General features: G+C 38.3%; 3 protein-coding genes across 7 annotated transcripts; 1 reads left to right on the top strand and 2 right to left on the bottom strand.

Annotated features, from left to right (window-relative positions):
• Window positions 1-3,634: 3,634 nt before the first annotated feature.
• LOC113325070 lies at window positions 3,635-4,449 on the top strand. Its single transcript, XM_026573306.1, has 2 exons — window positions 3,635-3,860; window positions 3,950-4,449. Exons 1-2 carry the CDS (start codon window positions 3,689-3,691, stop codon window positions 4,447-4,449), a joined length of 672 nt encoding a protein of 223 aa, XP_026429091.1. The 5' UTR covers window positions 3,635-3,688.
• An 818-nt stretch (window positions 4,450-5,267) lies between these two features.
• Window positions 5,268-9,295, bottom strand: LOC113320760 (heterogeneous nuclear ribonucleoprotein Q-like). Of its 2 annotated transcripts, none has more exons than XM_026568654.1 (9): window positions 9,119-9,295; window positions 8,031-8,838; window positions 7,810-7,926; window positions 7,562-7,702; window positions 7,292-7,468; window positions 6,353-6,560; window positions 5,920-6,161; window positions 5,734-5,819; window positions 5,268-5,635 (listed from the first exon to the last, which is right to left on the bottom strand). In XM_026568654.1, exons 2-9 carry the CDS (start codon window positions 8,511-8,513, stop codon window positions 5,497-5,499), a joined length of 1,593 nt encoding a protein of 530 aa, XP_026424439.1. In that variant the 5' UTR covers window positions 8,514-8,838; window positions 9,119-9,295; the 3' UTR covers window positions 5,268-5,496. The 2 variants fall into 2 exon arrangements, with proteins under 2 accessions (XP_026424439.1, XP_026424438.1); XM_026568653.1 differs by having other exon boundaries at window positions 8,031-8,562; window positions 9,119-9,294.
• A 511-nt stretch (window positions 9,296-9,806) lies between these two features.
• Window positions 9,807-13,752, bottom strand: LOC113320762 (polyadenylate-binding protein-interacting protein 12-like). Of its 4 annotated transcripts, none has more exons than XM_026568657.1 (11): window positions 13,614-13,752; window positions 13,379-13,476; window positions 12,621-13,247; window positions 12,475-12,519; window positions 12,303-12,375; window positions 12,068-12,180; window positions 11,642-11,701; window positions 11,507-11,554; window positions 11,333-11,401; window positions 10,363-10,424; window positions 9,807-10,268 (listed from the first exon to the last, which is right to left on the bottom strand). In XM_026568657.1, exons 3-11 carry the CDS (start codon window positions 13,167-13,169, stop codon window positions 10,211-10,213), a joined length of 1,077 nt encoding a protein of 358 aa, XP_026424442.1. In that variant the 5' UTR covers window positions 13,170-13,247; window positions 13,379-13,476; window positions 13,614-13,752; the 3' UTR covers window positions 9,807-10,210. The 4 variants fall into 4 exon arrangements, with proteins under 4 accessions (XP_026424442.1, XP_026424444.1, XP_026424443.1 ...); XM_026568659.1 differs by having other exon boundaries at window positions 12,621-13,244; XM_026568658.1 differs by lacking the exon at window positions 13,614-13,752 and having other exon boundaries at window positions 12,621-13,244; window positions 13,379-13,596.
• Between the last annotated feature and the right edge of the window lie 3,436 nt (window positions 13,753-17,188).

The raw sequence follows: 17,188 nt of genomic DNA, 5'->3' as shown, positions 1-17,188 counted from the left end.
AGTATAGGCTATAATGGCCTATGTGCGGGAGATTTGAAAAGACAGGGAGGTAGAGGGAAGTTTTAGAGTGGAGAGATTGGGATCTTTGGGAAACGTTGCCATTAATTGGCGAAACGACCAAAGACTCAAGAATGAACTATCTTATAAGAGGATGTCCATTAACCGATGAAAGTTGTGGTTTTTTTTCCTCTGCAGTTTGTTCTCTCAAAAGATTTCTGAAAAAATTCCTCCATTTCCTTTGTTCATGGCCGAGGACCAGCAGCACATTGATCGTAAAGGGAAGAAGAAAGTATCTGAAGTAGATGTGGAGCCTCGCATCCATTGGTACCTGTATGATCACGCTGTTAATCGCTTGCCATATGGGATTGCATTTTCTCAGGTATGTGAATCTCCCAATTTTAGAGAATCCTTTGATTGGTATTTGAAAGACCTGCAGCATAATATGGATGTTAAGATTGAGGAATGTTTGGAGCAGGGAGGCCCGCCTGGAGTGGTGCATGAGTTGTTGATAGATTCTCCTGTTGAACGTTTGATCCAATACTTCAAGCAAACAAAGCCATCTACCATTAATCAAGACACCGGCAATCCGTTTCTTAAGCCGGAGGTTGGTGTTGAGCAGGGTGTAAGATGCATGTAAGAGCAAAGAAAGGTGAGACCAGTGTTCTTGTTGATGAGAAGGATGGTAAGTTTGTTGGTGGAGATTCTGCTCCTGCTAGTGATCGATTGCAAACTGGATCGGATGATGGTTCTTGGTTGCTTTATTCCCATCATCCAACTTATGGACCATTCCAGGTACATGAAGGTGTGGCGATTGTTGCTGATCGTTTCTCATATCCGGATTGAGCGGGATTGGGTTCCAATCAATCACTCTTCCTGCAAAAGCACGCTTTATGGATCGACAATTGGCAGCGCAACCTTGGCATGAAGGAGAGGCAATGCACTTTCCTGTTTTGGATGCTCCTTGTCCGGCAACTGGTAAGATTGGACGGGCAATTTTTGCCGGATCGTCGCAACCCCCGACCGATCCTGAGACGGATCCAGCCAATCCAATGAGTTCTTCCTTCGGTAATGATGCAGTACCAATGGGTCCAGAGCCAACTAATCAGGAGATGGATGTTGATGAGCAAACCACACCACCACCACCATCCGTTCGAATTCCAGGTCCAACAAGACGCGTGACTCGGAGTGTTTATCATGGAACTCGTAGCAGGACTCAGCAGCAGCAGTAAGAGGTAATGGGTGTTAACTTTCCTCTTCACATCTTCAGAACTTATGAGAGGGAAAGGTTTATTGAAACTTGAATTATGATTAAACACAATGTTGTGAAGGGGTTGTTTTTCTTTTCGTATTTTGGGTATTGAATATGTTTTTGAAACTGGAATGCATATGTGTCTTGGAAATCATGCATAATTAAGGAGGACTGATACGCTCATAAATTGTATTTGCTCACTCTTACCCTAAGCTAGATCATGAACATATTTAGGATCGTCCATCGATTCTTCAATTATATATTAGAGAAAGAAAGCAGAATCTTATAGTTTGAATTAGCTAGGAACATACAACTTTTAGTTTGTCATGAAAATTTGTGTCAGTCAGACTAATGGTGGCAAGAAGTTTGTTGGTTATCCATGGCATCGTTCCGACAATATCTGACATTCACATGTTGCAACACAAAGGAAAAAAATTTCATAATTACCAGAGTTCAACATTCAACAAACTCGCAATCTTCCACACCCAACAGAGAAAATAATCAAATAAATAATATAAGATTTGAAAATTGAGGTTAAATAAACTCGCATTCTCATAATATATTCGCAGACAGTGTTGAACAGCACACCTAATGGAGGTGATCCTTGATAAATTTAGTTAAAGCGAAACATCAACTGAACTAGCAATATAATTCCGTGCAACAGTAAGCCTTTCATAATAGATAGAATCCAACGTCAGCTCTCTATATATTTTGTTGTTCGCGTCATATAAAACTAATCCCCGATCGACCTCCCATAACATCTCATTGTTCTTGAAACTCCATATTAACTCCAAATACTTGCTACTAGTTATACACTCCTGTGTAATGGAAAAACTTTTAGTCCAAGACTCTCTTACTCCATATTCGTGCATCATCCACACATCAACACGGACATTATAAACCTGAAAAACTAAACATAGGCACCCTCCCAATACTTCCACATGTATATATTGAACATGTCATCTTCCAGAGGTTCTTCTGCATATGGTGGCATAGGTACTTCCGGCACTGCCACCTCCTGGAATGTAACATTGAAAATATCAAAACAGACCAGCACAGTGGAATCTTTTCTCAACGAATGCGCAAGCCAATGAAAACCTCCATTAAAGAGCACACCATAATCATCTCCGTTGTAATAACGGTAGCCTTGTATGCTAGTGGTTCTCCACAAATTTGATCTTAATGTGTAGACATCAACATCAAGACAATTTGAAGCCCTGTCCTCAACAACCCTCACCAATTTGTAATCATCAGTCTTGTAATCATAACAAGATCCATGCGTACATATGTCATCCTCGTCTACTTCTCGTGCCATGGGTATGTTCTTGTATACATTTGTTGACGGATTCCAAATATAGAATTCTTCGCCCCAACTACTTGTAGTACGACTTACCCAGACCAAACCATTACACAAAGAAAATAAATAAACTTCACAATCTTGAAATATAGAAGGGTAATTCATGATGTGATTAATAAATTCACACTTGGTTGTTGTCGATGGTGTTAACAACGGCAATAAAGAAGATACCGACTTATAATCTATCGTATAGATTTCTGTTCGGATAGTGTCACGAAACATAATACTAGTGTTGTCTATTATGTTACTAAGCTCATGATGCATACGATAAAAACTAGGGGTATCAATTAAGATACAAACAGACTTACTGACGCACCTGAATCGTACAAGAGATTTCCCTGGCAGCCTTAAGAAGATCTCTTGGAGAATATCTTCCGGGAAGTAACTTGACATTGTTTCAATTGTTCGTCTTCTAACTTTCCCGTATTGTTGAGTGGAGGGGAGGAGGAATAAGAGGATAAAACCCTAACCAGAAAAACTTAAATAAGAGCGTGTTAACTTCTAGAATAGCCTAGTTGGCCGGGAGCCTGGGTTTAACTTAAAGCCGTGGTGCCGTCCCAGTGTCTTACTCACTTTTTGTTTACCATGGCACGACCAAAACCTCTTTCAATCGCACTAGGCTAAGACGGTTGTTGAGAGTTTTAGCAATACAGTAGAATTATCTTAAAACAATCTCCAATACTGACAAGAAAGAAGATGAATGCATGCGTGGATCTTCCTTACAGTTGCTTCAATGACGAGTGCATTCAGTGTTCCAAGACAGCAACAACCGTTGCTACTTTTTTTCCCTAAAGTGACTGATGTGATCGTCTTGGCAACCAATACTAGCCACGTGGACAAAGAATATATCAGATTCGTCGTGCCGTGTTGCGACATCAAAGCATCAAATTCGTTGGTTCTTTATGGGTTGACATAAAGCGGTTCCTGCTTCTCGTTTTCATACCTATTAGTTACTATATTTCAATAAACATTATAAATACGATATTGTGATTGCCAGATTAGATAGGCTCGAAAGAAAGAAAGAAAGAAATTCTCTTCTGAGCTCGAAAAACCTCTGCAGGACCCCAGAAATATAAAACATCATGGTGGGAACTCTGAAGAAATCATCAAGCAGTGAAGTAGTCAGTAACAGTGTTAAGTTTGTTTGTAGCTATGGAGGAAAGATTCTCCCACGATATCCTGATGGGAAACTTCGTTATAGTGGTGGAGAAACTCGTCTTCTATCTCTCGACCGCGCTTCCGTTTCTTTTTCAGGTGCATTTTCAGCTGCTTATTTTTCATTTGTGCCATCTACGAACCTTTGTATGTGAACTGACAGGTGGTCTTAGTTTATTTATTTGCAGAATTAATGGTGAAGCTGTGTGAAGTATGTGGATACTCATCAGTGAGTTTGAGGTGTCAATTACCGAATGAAGATCTTGATACCTTGGTGTCCATTAAATCTGATGAAGATCTTACTAATCTAATGGAAGAATATGATTTAGCAGAGAAGAAATCAAGTAGTCCGTTAAAAATAAAAGCATTTCTATTTCCTTCAAAATCAAATAAAAAGACGATTTCTCCACCAATATCATCTCCAGTTTCTTCTTCTCCTGTAGCTGCTGGAAAATACTCACCGCCATCATCAACATCAACATCTCCAGTTAGCGGTGGTATTAATAGATTCATCATCAATCCTCATTATCAGCAACATCTTCATAATCAGATCTCTTATTCATCATTAGTGCCAATGAGATTTCAAAATTTTCGTCCACAAGCAGTACCACATGGTCCTTATTGTTACCCTTGCTGTATTCCTCCACGCCAAGGAAGTCCTAGACAAGTCTACCTTGTTCGTTCATAATGGAAATCATTGGCAACACAACCCCCTAATTTCCTAATAAAATTTGAATCATTTCATGTAATGATTTTTCTTCGTCGCTGTATATAATTTTGTGTTTTTAGTTTTTTACTTGTTTGTAATTTTGGGACTTCATTGGCCTCTATATGAAAATCGATACTACTAGGCCTAGCTCAATTTTGGTGTGCGTTCCTTAAAGATTGTTTTGTTTTTGAAGATCAATTGAATTACTTCTGGCAGTTTTTCGTTTAAGTAGTCTTTTTTTTATCTTATCTTCAGGTTATGTGTGTCTTTCTTGGCGCCGATTTCTTTGTTGTTGTGATGTTCGGTTCGTTAGTGATTCTGTTTGATTAAACAGCTGTCATCGTTTAGTTTCGCTTAGTCATATGATATTGTCACTGGCTTTTGACACGCTCTCCACATCTTTGGTCCTTTGGGTTGTTTACACGTATTCCCTTAACCGTTTCCTTGCTTGCAGGAAATGCGCATGTTTCCTGCAAATATTTGCAAGTTGCGAGCTGAATAAGCTTTCTATAAACTGCTTGCAGTTGCAGGTATATTCTAGCATTTTTGCCCAAAAGTGCAAGCGTCGGAAGAAGAGATGAGAGCCAAGGGGCAATTGTTGCTAAAGGTTGGCCAGAAAAGTTGATCTTACTCATCTTAGAAAGGCGATTGACAAACAATTAAGCTGAGCATTATGTAAAACTGAAATGGGAAATGCTTCAAAAGAAAAAAAAAAAACTGAAATGGGAGAGAACTAGTAGTATAAAACTGCAGAATTTTAAGAAATATACACAAATACTACTACAGAAGTATAAAACTTAAGGCTCCTCAGCTCCATCTGCAAAAATAAAAATTGATGAAACCGGACAAGATAATAATTTTTCGGGAAGTTTCTCATTTCCAAGTCTGAAGTTTCATCTAACACTATGGATGAGGTACAGAAGAAACGGTTAGGCAAATGACTTTGTTTGTCCCTAGTTTCTTTTTTTGTTTTGTTAGATCAAAATTCCTCAAGAAAACAGATCCTATTACAAGATTCCACCACTACTAATAAGGGTGGTACCTACGGTTACGACCCCCATCACCGCCACCATTTCCTCCTCTTCCTTGTGATCTACCTGAGCCACTGCCTCTATCGTCTCTCCGAGTAGGTTGGGGCGCAGGAGTCTGTGCACCAGGCTGTTGTCTGTACCAATTGCATCATGAACAAGAATCGGTTAAAAATAAATAAAGTAAGACCAGCAGGAAGTTTAAACACTAAATCAGGTACTGAAGAGAACTTACAAAACATATCCAACTCGGCCATCTGGCAGAACCATCGGCACCATTGCCATTCCTGCTGGCATTGGTCCCCTACCATATATCATAGGCTGCAGCACAAATCAAACCCACTCCATGAGAAAATGCAAACTAATAACCTAAGTTATTACCCAAGATGAAAATATATTCACTACATATGATCCAACCAACCTGTTGAAATCCACCACCGGCCGTTACGCCACCATATGCAGCAGCACCACCACCATATGCAGCAGCAGTACCACCATATGCAGCAGCCGCGCCACCATATGCAGCAGCTGCAGCTGCAGAACCATACGGATCTCCATACTGATATGGGAGGTATGCTGGAGCAGCTGCAGGCTTGTAAGAATTATTTGTATCAAATTTCTTCTCATTCAGAGGTTTAGCAAGGGCAACATCCAAGACACGACCTGCAGAGATTCATTGTTAGCCAGTTACTTTCACAGAATTCGTGGAATGTAAAGATATATGTGCTTTGAACAAGCCAGTTATTTTGCACATTTTTATCAACTCTAACTAATTTGGTATTTATCATGTCCAGCTTTTGAACCAATCATATTTGTCACAGAATTAAAATAAAGTTTATCATGCGTATTATTACCATCAATTTCATATTTTTCTGTCCCTTTTATAGCTTTCAATGCACTTGATCTCTCAGCATAATGGATGAATCCAAATTCCTTCTTATTTTGCCCACCTTTACCAGGAGGCAAAACGATTTTTGTGACCTCTCCATGACGTCTAAATAATTCCTTCAGCTGTTCTGTTGTAGTGTTCTCAGGCAAGTTTTTCACATAAAGGGCCTTCACCTGTAAAATTCCAACAGAAGTAAATTACTGCTGAGCCACTTAAAGCATCAAGGTAAAACTGTAAAAGAGATAAAAAAGGATATGGTATCTTCAACAGACATGAATATACAAAATAATAAGTTGGGCATCATCTTTTAGGCAAAACTGAGAAGCCCAAAGGGGAGACATTGGTTTTCCAGGGACCAGTGGACATAATCAGTTTGGACTAACATTTAATTCTTGCGTATACCTTGCTCAGTTTCCCTGATTTCTAAGAGGCTCGGTAACTTGGTTGTGCCTTCAAATACAAAGGGGAGACACCAGTTCTCATGGGAGATAGGACTGTGGACGTAATCAGTTTACACTAACATTCAACTCACATGTGTATCAAATCCAGTTGCCCTAGTCTATAAGAGGCTCCGTAACTTGGATGTGCGTTCAACTGCTTTGCTCCTAATTCGGTCACGTCTTTGACTAGTGATCCTTAGGTGTTTAATCATCTAGTATATACCTGTTGAACCATCCACTAAATGACCGACTAGGAAAGGCCTCATGTAGACGGGAACTACTGCCCACAGTAGAGAGAGGTAAAATTTGTCCAAAACTAGCCCCGGAAAAATAAGGGGATTACCCACAAGAACAAGGGGATTAAGTATCTGCTCAGACCACACACATAATGTATGACTGGTCAAAGAAAACTTGTGAAACCAAGTTGGAAAATTTGAGCAGAATAATGTCTAGGAAGGCAATACCTGAGCTGCAGCAGCAGGATCAGGTGAACTTTTGGGATCAGCCCAGCTAACAGTTGGAGTATTCCCATCCAATTTAAATTTTGGGGTTGACATGTTCTGTCGTGCGTAATCTGCACAAGCATTATTGTAGAACTCGACGAAAGCAAAACCACGATTGCGGCTTGGATTTTGTGGATCCTGAAAGCCAAACAACACGACCAATTAAGTGAGCAACTAGGCCATTAATATTATAAGAAGAAGAAAAAAATCAGCTCGGCATGGCGACTCCACCTTCAAAAGTTCAATATTTTCAACTCCAGGACCATTCTCCTCAATGGCTCTTCGTAGTTCCTGCTCGCTCCAACTCTTAGGAATGTTTCCCATAAACAGCCTGTGTTTAGCTTGAGAGAGCGAACACCTTATGGTTCTTCCCTATATGAATAAGAAACAATGGGGAAAACCATCAATTTTAATATGTTATACAGAGAAGTCAACTACACACTGACCAGGTACCAAAACCAAATGTGAACAAGAGTTACCTTAAATTCTTTATTGCGGAACTCTTCAATGGCATCTTGTCCAAACTCCTTAGTTTTGTATGTTATAAACGCATAGCCCTTGTTTTCTCCTGTATCCTTATCCTTCATGAGTCTTACCTGTAACAATATGTATATCGTGATATAAGAGTTGGAAACTTGTCAAACTAAGAAGGAGAATCAATTCTATTAGTGCAAGAAGTTAAACATGAGTAAGTTTTTACCTCAGTAACTTCACCAATTGGCTCACAAAGGTTCCTTAGATCATCCTCTGTGACATCCCGAGGTAATCCACCAATAAAAACCTCAGACCCATGTGGAGGAAGTGCAAGAAGCTCAGCACGCTTTTTCCTTTCCTCATCGTCAAATTTAGATAGATTTGCCTTGTCTTCATCCTCCTCAATAGACTCAACACCATTGTGTGCTCCACCATCATCTTCAGATAAAGCGGCCTTCCCGATTGCATGCTGGTCATCATCTGATTTCAAGTTGTCTTCTTCTTCATCATCTTCTTCTTCTTTCCCATGCTCATTGTCATTGTAATCCTCATCCCTGGTTTTTCGCTCGTCCATTCTGTCATCCTCCTCGCTGGGTTCTTCGCTCATCTCTTCTTCCTCCTCCTCTTCTTCTTCAATATAGTTATCCTCATCAAGGTCTACATGTTCCTCAGTTCCTACCACATGTGAAGGATGATCCCCAGCAGCCATAGCTCAAGTTCTACTATAACCAACCTGCAAGCTTGAACGACGATGACAACTGTGGAGGATGCCGGAGACATTGACAGCAGAGAGGATGGATATGATGGGTTTGGATTGAAGAGGCAATAATAAGAAGATAAATGTTAAGGCCAGTAGTAGTAGTAGTAGGATGATGATTATTTGCAGAGAAGTAGTAGTATAGTAGTAAGAAGAAGAATCTCTTAGTAGATGGAATGTAGGTGTCATTTCTAGTTTTATAAAGGGTAAAAAAGTAAACAACAAAGATATTTGGTGTGTTTATTTTCACAGTATTTGTTTGTCTGCAATTTTCTTTCTGGTGTGTATTTTATCATGATCATCATAATAGATTGAAATGAAAAGATAAGGATCCCCCATAGTTGCAAACGGGACAAGACACTCAAATAGTTTAGACAAAATTGAAACTAAATTAACAAACAGATTTTAGGAAACCACTTAAAATCTAGACATGCATTTCATTCCCAATAGTGATAAATGAACCCTAGAAACAAGAAGAACATGAATGAATCAAATTCATACCAAATCTGGACAGAATAACACAGACAGAGAGAGTAAGTGAAAGAGGGTCTGCTTACCGGAGGAGATTTCTGGTTTCTCTAATCACTTTCAGAGATTTTTTCAGTGTTGTGAAAAAGCTCTTTCTCTTTTGGTTTTTCTCTCAATCTCAATCTCCAACAGTCTCTCTCAATCTTTCTCGAAATGTTTTCTAAATCTAGGGTTTTTCCTTTTAAGAAGCAGACTCCAGGATACTCTCGCCTCGTGTCGTGTCCCCTGTGGAAGGGAATTGATTGGACATTTAACAACAACAACTTATTACACCACAAGCCCATTAGTAGGGCCCACTAACTCTCGCTTTTTGGAAGCTTTTTTAATTTGGATATCTCACCCTACCGAAACCGAAATCCCATGTCGCTAGATTAAAAATGCACAACCAGCAAGATGAAGAGTCTTGATCCATAAGACAAGAGTACATGAATTGGACATCAACTTGCAAAGCTGGATAGAGAGAAAAAGGATGTGACTAGTACTACCTCTGAACTGTCAAATTCTAACAAGTGCTACACTCTAGAATGTGACACACATTACAACTTACAAGACATTGTACTTTTGACCAATGCTGAGCTTCTATTGCTACATAACCTTTACCAAGTTAAACCTTGCTGCACCCTCGAAACCTCCATTACAGAACCCAAGCATATCAAGCTTAAACCATCCGTCGATACGATGAAACATATCAAGCATGTATCCAACAGGTCCATGAGATAAACAGAAACATCCAACCTATTTTATGTTTTAACTGCCCCAAACTACTGAAAAAGCCATGAGTTATAATGACAATAATTCGTTTTTCTTTCGACAGGACAATAATTCATAAAACCAACCGAACAGAATCTACCTCTGTTCGTTTGATGGAAGTTTTTCTCTACGGATACTGATTGGTGCCAATTTTAATGTGCATTGAGAAATAAATTGAAATGATATCCCCAAAACCTCGAAGTTTCATCCCGTCTACGGTGCTAGAAGCAGAAAAAAAAAAAAAAAAGTCGGAATAACTGTAGTAAACTCCCTAGTGTATGTCATCGCGTTTCTCGCTCTCTATAAATATATGCATAGATAATCATATTTCTGTAGCTGCATCATCTGTCTCAGAGACCTGCAAAGATGGTTCAGTGCATGTTCGGACGAGGAGGACGTGGGCGGACTGGGGTCTTTGATGGGCTCACCCTGGATGATATCAACAGTGATAAGAAAGTTGAATTTTTAACACAACTCGAAAAAAAGACAAGGAAGTGGGAAAACAACAACAAAATCAACTGACCTTATAGGCAACGACCCAAGAACCACGCCACTACAATTTAGAGCAGCAGTTGCACTCTCTGCCTGCAAGAGGAAGAAAAACCATAAGAAAAGCCATCCATTTGCTGGGCCAGTTGGGCTAAAGGAATAAGCCTAAGTTAACAGCGGAAAACTACACTGTGATTCACCATGCGCAAGGGTTACTATGAGCTTGACATGATATCACTAATAACTTGAACAGAATCAAAATAGTATCAGGACATGCTTTCTCTGTAATGCAAAAACGAAGAATTTTTGGTAAATGAAAAATCAAAGGCAGGACCTGAAAGCAGAAAAGAAGTTTGGATACTCATATTAGGCTTTGTATCAGAGTCAAAAGGTCAAAGGGCAGAAAAAGCCTAATTCGTTTATGTCAAAAGGTCTTTCACAAATGACCTCTCCATCGGACTGCATCAATTTGATGCATTCTTGGTTGGCAGCACAACAATTCATCTCAGAGTCTGGCCCTAGTATCGGATTCCAAAACTATCAATTCATCTCAGTTCTCTTAAGTCTGTGTTGCTCTCTAGCTTAAAAATATGCTTCAAACAAACGGTGGTGTCGGCAAAGTCCAGAACTTCTTCAAAAACTTGATCATTCTTAATACAACGAAAACAAGTCTACTACAAAAATCTGGGGAAGCATGAAAAACAAGCATTACTTTGAGTTTTGACGGCTGTGTCTTAAACCGTGACCAAGTTTCGGGGATAGACCTACACCAGCCAGACGACTTGCAAGTTATTTTGCGTACGTATATGATGTCTTAGATTCTCTAAGTATATCTTTTGAAACTCCCAGTACCATCAAGAACTGAATCTACGCTTGACTCGAACCTATATTCAATTTTTGTTTTACATATCTATTTTCATATTCGTATTGGTATATACAGACACATAAGGCTCGGTATGTTCATAGTAAATTAATGAAGCAGAGGCGTAAAAAAGGAGAATTACCATAACAAACTCAACAAAAGCAATACGGGTGGAATGACGATGGTCTCCAAGAATCCTCAAGCGATAAACCTGTATAAAGCATATGTTGTCTCGTGAAAACTTTTCCTTAAAAATTAAGACTAACAGATCCACTAAGCGAGAATTTTAACGTTTCTTAAAGTGGCAGCAACAAACCTCCCCACAGATTGATTCAAAGAAGAGTTTGACATCAGCATGAGAAATCTACTCGAGATTAACAAGAAAGTCAGACAAAAGCTTCCACGGTCAAATTGTACACTAAACCAGTAAAAATGGAAATTGAAGGGAGACCTTTTTGTCAATATTTGTGCAATAAATGGTCCTAGCGCACATTTCGCGCTCATCTTCAGACTGAAACAAAAATAAAGTCAGCCTCAAGTTATAAACATGTCAATAAGTATATTACATCCAACATTTATTTACCGTACGACATAGAGCACTAATAAATTGTAAGATGACAACTGGGAAGAAAGATGCAAATACTGCTATGCATCGCATTCTTCGGTAACACTTGGGTACTGGTAGATTGTGTATGGACAAAATTTATGGCAATACAATATTAATGGAAATATACTTAAATATGACGGCACGAGATACTTATTACAGCTATCACTTCCTAACTTCATTCAATCCGTTGAGTTGACAATGAGAAAGACACAACAATAAGCATTTGCATAAAGGAAAAGTAAATGAACAATATCAGAAGCAATTTCTCACCCTGGGCAAGAACGTAGGGTTAACAGGTGCAATTGCGGTTTTTGAAGGCAGCACCCTCACTGGATAGAACCCAAGCATTGTTCCTGCGAGACTCAGGGCAGCCCTTGCACCTTCTGGAATTGAAACATACCAAAACAATCATCAGTGGTCGGGTCATGTATAAGACTGCAACAGAAATAGCATCGAATTAACAAAACCTTAAAAAGGAAAAAACACTAAAGTAAAGAGAAGTCACCTTCATCAGTAAATTCCACAAAAGCAAAGCGGAGAACAGAATTAGGATCCCCACATATCCGGCAGTCCACAACCTTGAGCAGCTCAAAAGGTGTAAAATTTGTTCAGAGAGAAACATTGGAGGGACGGACGTGATGAGAAAAGTTACACAATCGCTACAGATGACCAATTACCTGTCCACAATTGATAAAGAGTGCTGCAAGCTGTTCTTCAGTAACCTAATTGACCAAGCAAAGTTACTCTGGAAGTCAGGATTCAAGACCACATGCACAACATAGATTAAATTTAGCAACTTGAATGAGCAAACACATATACACACCTGTTGATCGATGTCAGAAACATACACAGTCCTCCTAATAACATCCTCTCGCTGTGCCATTCTTGTTCGGGTGTTCATTTTGCGCCTTCCTTGACTATAGCTAAATCTCTTGCGCCTACCATCAGCAGAAGCAGCAACATTGTTGTCATTATTATTGACATTGTTGTTGTTGAGCATCATCGGCATTGGTGTTGTCAGCACAAAGTTGTTGTTGTTGTAGTTGATAGGAGGGTATTGATTGGGAATTCCAATGTTAAACTTAGCAGTGACGAGGGAAGTTGGGCTAGGAATGAATTCTTCAGCCATTGGATTCAATTTGGAGAGGAGTTCCTCCAATTCCCTCATATTCCTTTGATGAATTACAGAACCCCCATTATTCCCATTGGTGGTATGGTGCTGATTGTGATGATTATTGGTAATTCCTCGACCCACCGGAGTAGGATTGGTTTTGGGAGCTTCAGTCTGCTGTTGCTGCTGGACCTTTTTGATTTGTACAGAAGACTGATCAACAGCATCATCACTAGCAGCATTGTTCTCAGGAACAGCCATGGACTCAGTACAGAACAAGGTCAGGTTTAACTCTGATCAACCGTAAATCTAGTTTATTTATTTTACAATCTCGATCTTCTGAAACAAACCCAGAAAAGAAAGGATCTTTTTCATTTCTTTAATTAAGAAAATGATCGAAAAAAAGATTGCATTTTTATTTTCAGATAAAGACCTAAACAAATCAAATGAATCAGAAAAGGGAGGCAAACCTTCGATTGTAGGTTCTACTACTAGTAGACCACTACCACGACCACCGCAGCTGCCGATTCAAAGAGCGATGGATCCAACCACAACCACCATCATCTTCCTGATCAAGATCGTGAAAAGGGAGAAAAACCCCAAGTTTTATTTTTTATTTTTTTTGCCTCAAAAGTGTAAAAGAGAAAGAAAGTATTATATTTAAAGTCAGAAGAAGAGTGATTTTTATATTCAACTTAAACTTACTGTATGTTTGTTGTTGGGATCTTCTACTTCTCCCTTCTTCTTCTTCGTCTCTGTGGGGTTTTTTTAGTAATATTTTTGTTAAGCTAATATTATAAACTGGTGATCCATTAAAAGACAAGAAATGGTACTAATAATAATGATGGATGATGATGAATCTTTGATCGATGGATAGATAGATAACCTCGCGTTTTTAGGGGCCATTCAAAAGGATTTAGGGGCCAACAATAAAATAAAAAAGGTCACACAAAGGGAAAATGTAGCCAGCCCTTATCTCGCGTAATTCGTAATGGCGAAATTACCCTTATATATTCGGAGGATATGATAACATTGTTATCCTCCGATTGCAATCGGAAGCCAAAATATTACCCAAACTTTCGATTGTAGTCGGTGCAGTATTAGAATGATTTTTGTTTCATTTTTTCCATTTCTTTTTCATTTTTGAGTTGTTAGAGTTATAGAGAAGAAGGTGAAGGAAACAAGGGAAAACCCATTTTATCACTACAAAAATGGATGGATATGAAGAAGAAGGTGAGAATCATGGCGAAGAACAAAATGTTGAGGGTTCACGACCGTTTAGAGAAGACGATTTGGGGTATATGTTGAATGATCCAAACTTTTGTGGAGAGGAAAACCTAGACGACCCTTTCATGGAAGAAAATGGAGAATCGCCTGATATTGAAACTAATGTGGAGAGATCTTAGTAGGGACGGGCTTATCAAGGGGCCAAATGAGGCTTTAGCCCGTCCCTTGATTTAACCCAGATCATTTTATTAGATGGAGTGGATTTTGTAGAGTAAAACACCTCATTTTCAGCCCATTTGATTTGATTCAGGGAGGATTTAGTGCTGAGAAATTTGTTGTTTGGTCCAAAACTCATATAGTTATTTATTATAGGGTCCAACTGGAAATTAAAGTTATTTTAGGGTCCATAATTATCAAATTACACGGATACCCCTACTTTCTATATGTGCGGATATATAACAATAAATATCAAATCCTCCTTTTCTTTCACTAATCCGTGAGATTCGAAATGGAAATACATCGTGGAGATTGAGTGTGTAGTTGCGACCATCTTCAGGTTTATCGTCTCTTTCATTGATTAGTTATAATTAGGGTTTTTTCTTCCGATTTGATTTCCTTTTCATTTCTAGAGATATGATCAAAGAATTGATTTAAAATTTTGGTTCAATGATGTCAAGAACAAAGCTCGAACTGTATAAGAGAGCACACAAGCTAATGACACGGTAAAAGGAGTGATTGTACACAAGAACTAGATGAAGAAAAAAATTACAGTTTAATCCAACAGTATATATATGTCTGAACCAAAATACTGGCTGGATTTTGTGATTTCGATAGTTTTATCACTTATTTTTGGCATTTAAGTTGATTGTTACATTATAATCCAACATTCCATATATGTTGTAGATTGAATACTTATTTTGACATTGCAGTTCATTTTTTTTAGATTCAATACAAATTTGAAGTTGATCATAAATAATCACTCTTGGTCTTTGATTTCAGAAGAACGACTTCGTTAGGATTCATAACTTGTTGGAATTATTCTTGGATAACCTTCAGTCTTGCGTCAAAGGTCACTTTAAAAGTTTAACCTAATAATCTCTTTCGACTGGATAAAATGAAACCTATAATAAAACAAACAACTACTATCATTTCTTCATTATAGATTGAGATATTCTTTGAACTTGATGTAGAAAGAAAGAGAATGGCGGAAAATGAAATCTTTTGATCCTTCATATTTGTTTTTGTTATTCTCCCTTTCGGCAACTTGAACGAGTAGGGGACTGAATGTTACCGAGTGAAAGATAACAATCTGAACCGAGACGCACCGAAGTGATTTTTATGTAGGTTGAAGTGGTATGAAACCTGATGAATCGAGCGTACTACGTGTTTAGTTATTTAGTGATCAAAGTCGAGAGATTCATGCAACTTGTTGAAAGAATAATGATTCTTGTTATACGACAAAATACGATGAATGATCAAATATTGCGAACAAGCACATTGAGTCATTTTTCGATTCTTTCCTTACTAGAAAGACGATCCGAACTTCTAGCAATGGTGGACCTATGGCCTTCCAGATGGTTTAACGGGTTCATTTCTTCCAGAATTTCAACTATAGATCTTCTCAACAACATTCATTAGGACACCAATCTATACCAAATATCAATCACAATCTAACAGTGCTATACAAAAATTCAAAGAAACGCATCATCTTGACAGAATTTTAATAAAACACACTGACTTTCCAAATTGTACATTTTCATAATATCAACAATATCATTAATAACACGATTCAAATGAAAATAATATAAATCATCATTTGTTATTTTACTTCCATTAAGTAAGACGTTAAACAATAATGTTGTTATCATTTCATATCTAAATTTAAAATATGTCGTGCGCCAAATTGATTGTAGAATTCTGTTAATTTATACCTTCAAAAAAATTTGTCTTATTTATATTGACATCGTTATTGGTTTTCTTTTACGTTGTATTTTGGTAAAGTATAAACCATTTTTGTAAGTTTTATATATACCGCGTTCTCCCTTAATTTTTTAAGAATTATGTCGTGGACAAAATGAAATGGGGGTGGCAATAAAAAGAGCATGTGTTAAACAATGTCTTAGGGTATCATATTCGTACATAGGACTTGTGTATAGTTTTGTGTTTGTGTTAATTCTTGAGCAAAAAAAAAGGATATCTTTCTTTGATTTCTGAGATTATTAGTGTGTAAAATCTGAGGGAGCAAAAGAAGAAAGAATTTTTCTGATGAAGAAGTCGTATTCCTCACAGAAACCACCATCAAGAATGAAGTAACAAGTCTCCAATGAGAACACAAATCATTGAACATTATTTATGGAACTAGGAACCTTGGAAAGTTGGAGTGGGTTGCAATGCCTTCTCAAGGGACTTCAAGGGGTTGGCTCATCATTGCCTTCGGGTATCTTCAGGGATACAGTAGACATAACATTTATCCATGAAGTGTACTGTATTGTATTTATTTGTGGAGCACGAAATATCACAATATATTCGATGGAAACTCTTAAACTTGGAAACAGATAATGAAAATTTCGGCTTATTTTCGAGAAACTTGTACGGGATGCAATAAAGAAAATACATGTAAAAAAAAATAGAGAAAAAAAAATCTTAGTTTTTTTTCTTTTTGAAGGGAATACATTTCGGGTGGAGCTAGCATACAAAGTGTTTTCTAGGATACTTAGCCATACAATACGCAGCCGAGTAAACCACCTACCTCTTAAGTGGCGTATCAGGGAGTCGGATCTTGCCAAGCGGGACGAAACCCGGTTCCTTGGAAGTCCAGATTTTATGGTACAGTTGGTATCAGAGCAGTTCCGATTTAAACGGGACTGTGCGTTCTGGAACTCATCAGTGTTCTGTTGGTGCGATGACTACAGATAATTCTTTTACTTCTGGTTTTGTTTTGAACTTCGGGACGAAGTTCATTTTATGGGGTTAATGGTGCAACACTCCATGTCTTTCTTCTCGGGATTAGCCAAATCCATTAACCCGATTTTTGCACTTTGAATGCCTAAACT

Source organism: Papaver somniferum, chromosome 11 (assembly GCF_003573695.1).
Source record: "Papaver somniferum cultivar HN1 chromosome 11, ASM357369v1, whole genome shotgun sequence".
Classification (NCBI taxonomy): Eukaryota; Viridiplantae; Streptophyta; class Magnoliopsida; order Ranunculales; family Papaveraceae; genus Papaver; species Papaver somniferum.
Note: the sequence above shows the minus strand (reverse complement) of the source record. Positions and strands in the feature narration are given on the sequence as shown.

Excerpts from the sequence above, each read along its gene's own strand:
- LOC113325070 (XM_026573306.1), top strand. The coding sequence starts at position 3,689 with ATGGTGGGAACTCTGAAGAAATCATCAAGCAGTGAAGTAGTCAGTAAC. Across the intron at positions 3,861-3,949 it reads CGCTTCCGTTTCTTTTTCAG|AATTAATGGTGAAGCTGTGT; the intron begins GTGCATTTTCAG and ends ATTTATTTGCAG.
- LOC113320760 (XM_026568654.1), bottom strand. The coding sequence starts at position 8,513 with ATGGCTGCTGGGGATCATCCTTCACATGTGGTAGGAACTGAGGAACAT. Across the intron at positions 7,927-8,030 it reads CAATTGGTGAAGTTACTGAG|GTAAGACTCATGAAGGATAA; the intron begins GTAAAAACTTAC and ends ATATTGTTACAG. Across the intron at positions 6,561-7,291 it reads ATCCTGCTGCTGCAGCTCAG|GTGAAGGCCCTTTATGTGAA; the intron begins GTATTGCCTTCC and ends GGAATTTTACAG.
- LOC113320762 (XM_026568657.1), bottom strand. The coding sequence starts at position 13,169 with ATGGCTGTTCCTGAGAACAATGCTGCTAGTGATGATGCTGTTGATCAG. Across the intron at positions 12,520-12,620 it reads TTTCTGACATCGATCAACAG|GTTACTGAAGAACAGCTTGC; the intron begins GTGTGTATATGT and ends TTGGTCAATTAG. Across the intron at positions 10,425-11,332 it reads CTTTTGTTGAGTTTGTTATG|GCAGAGAGTGCAACTGCTGC; the intron begins GTAATTCTCCTT and ends TTCCTCTTGCAG.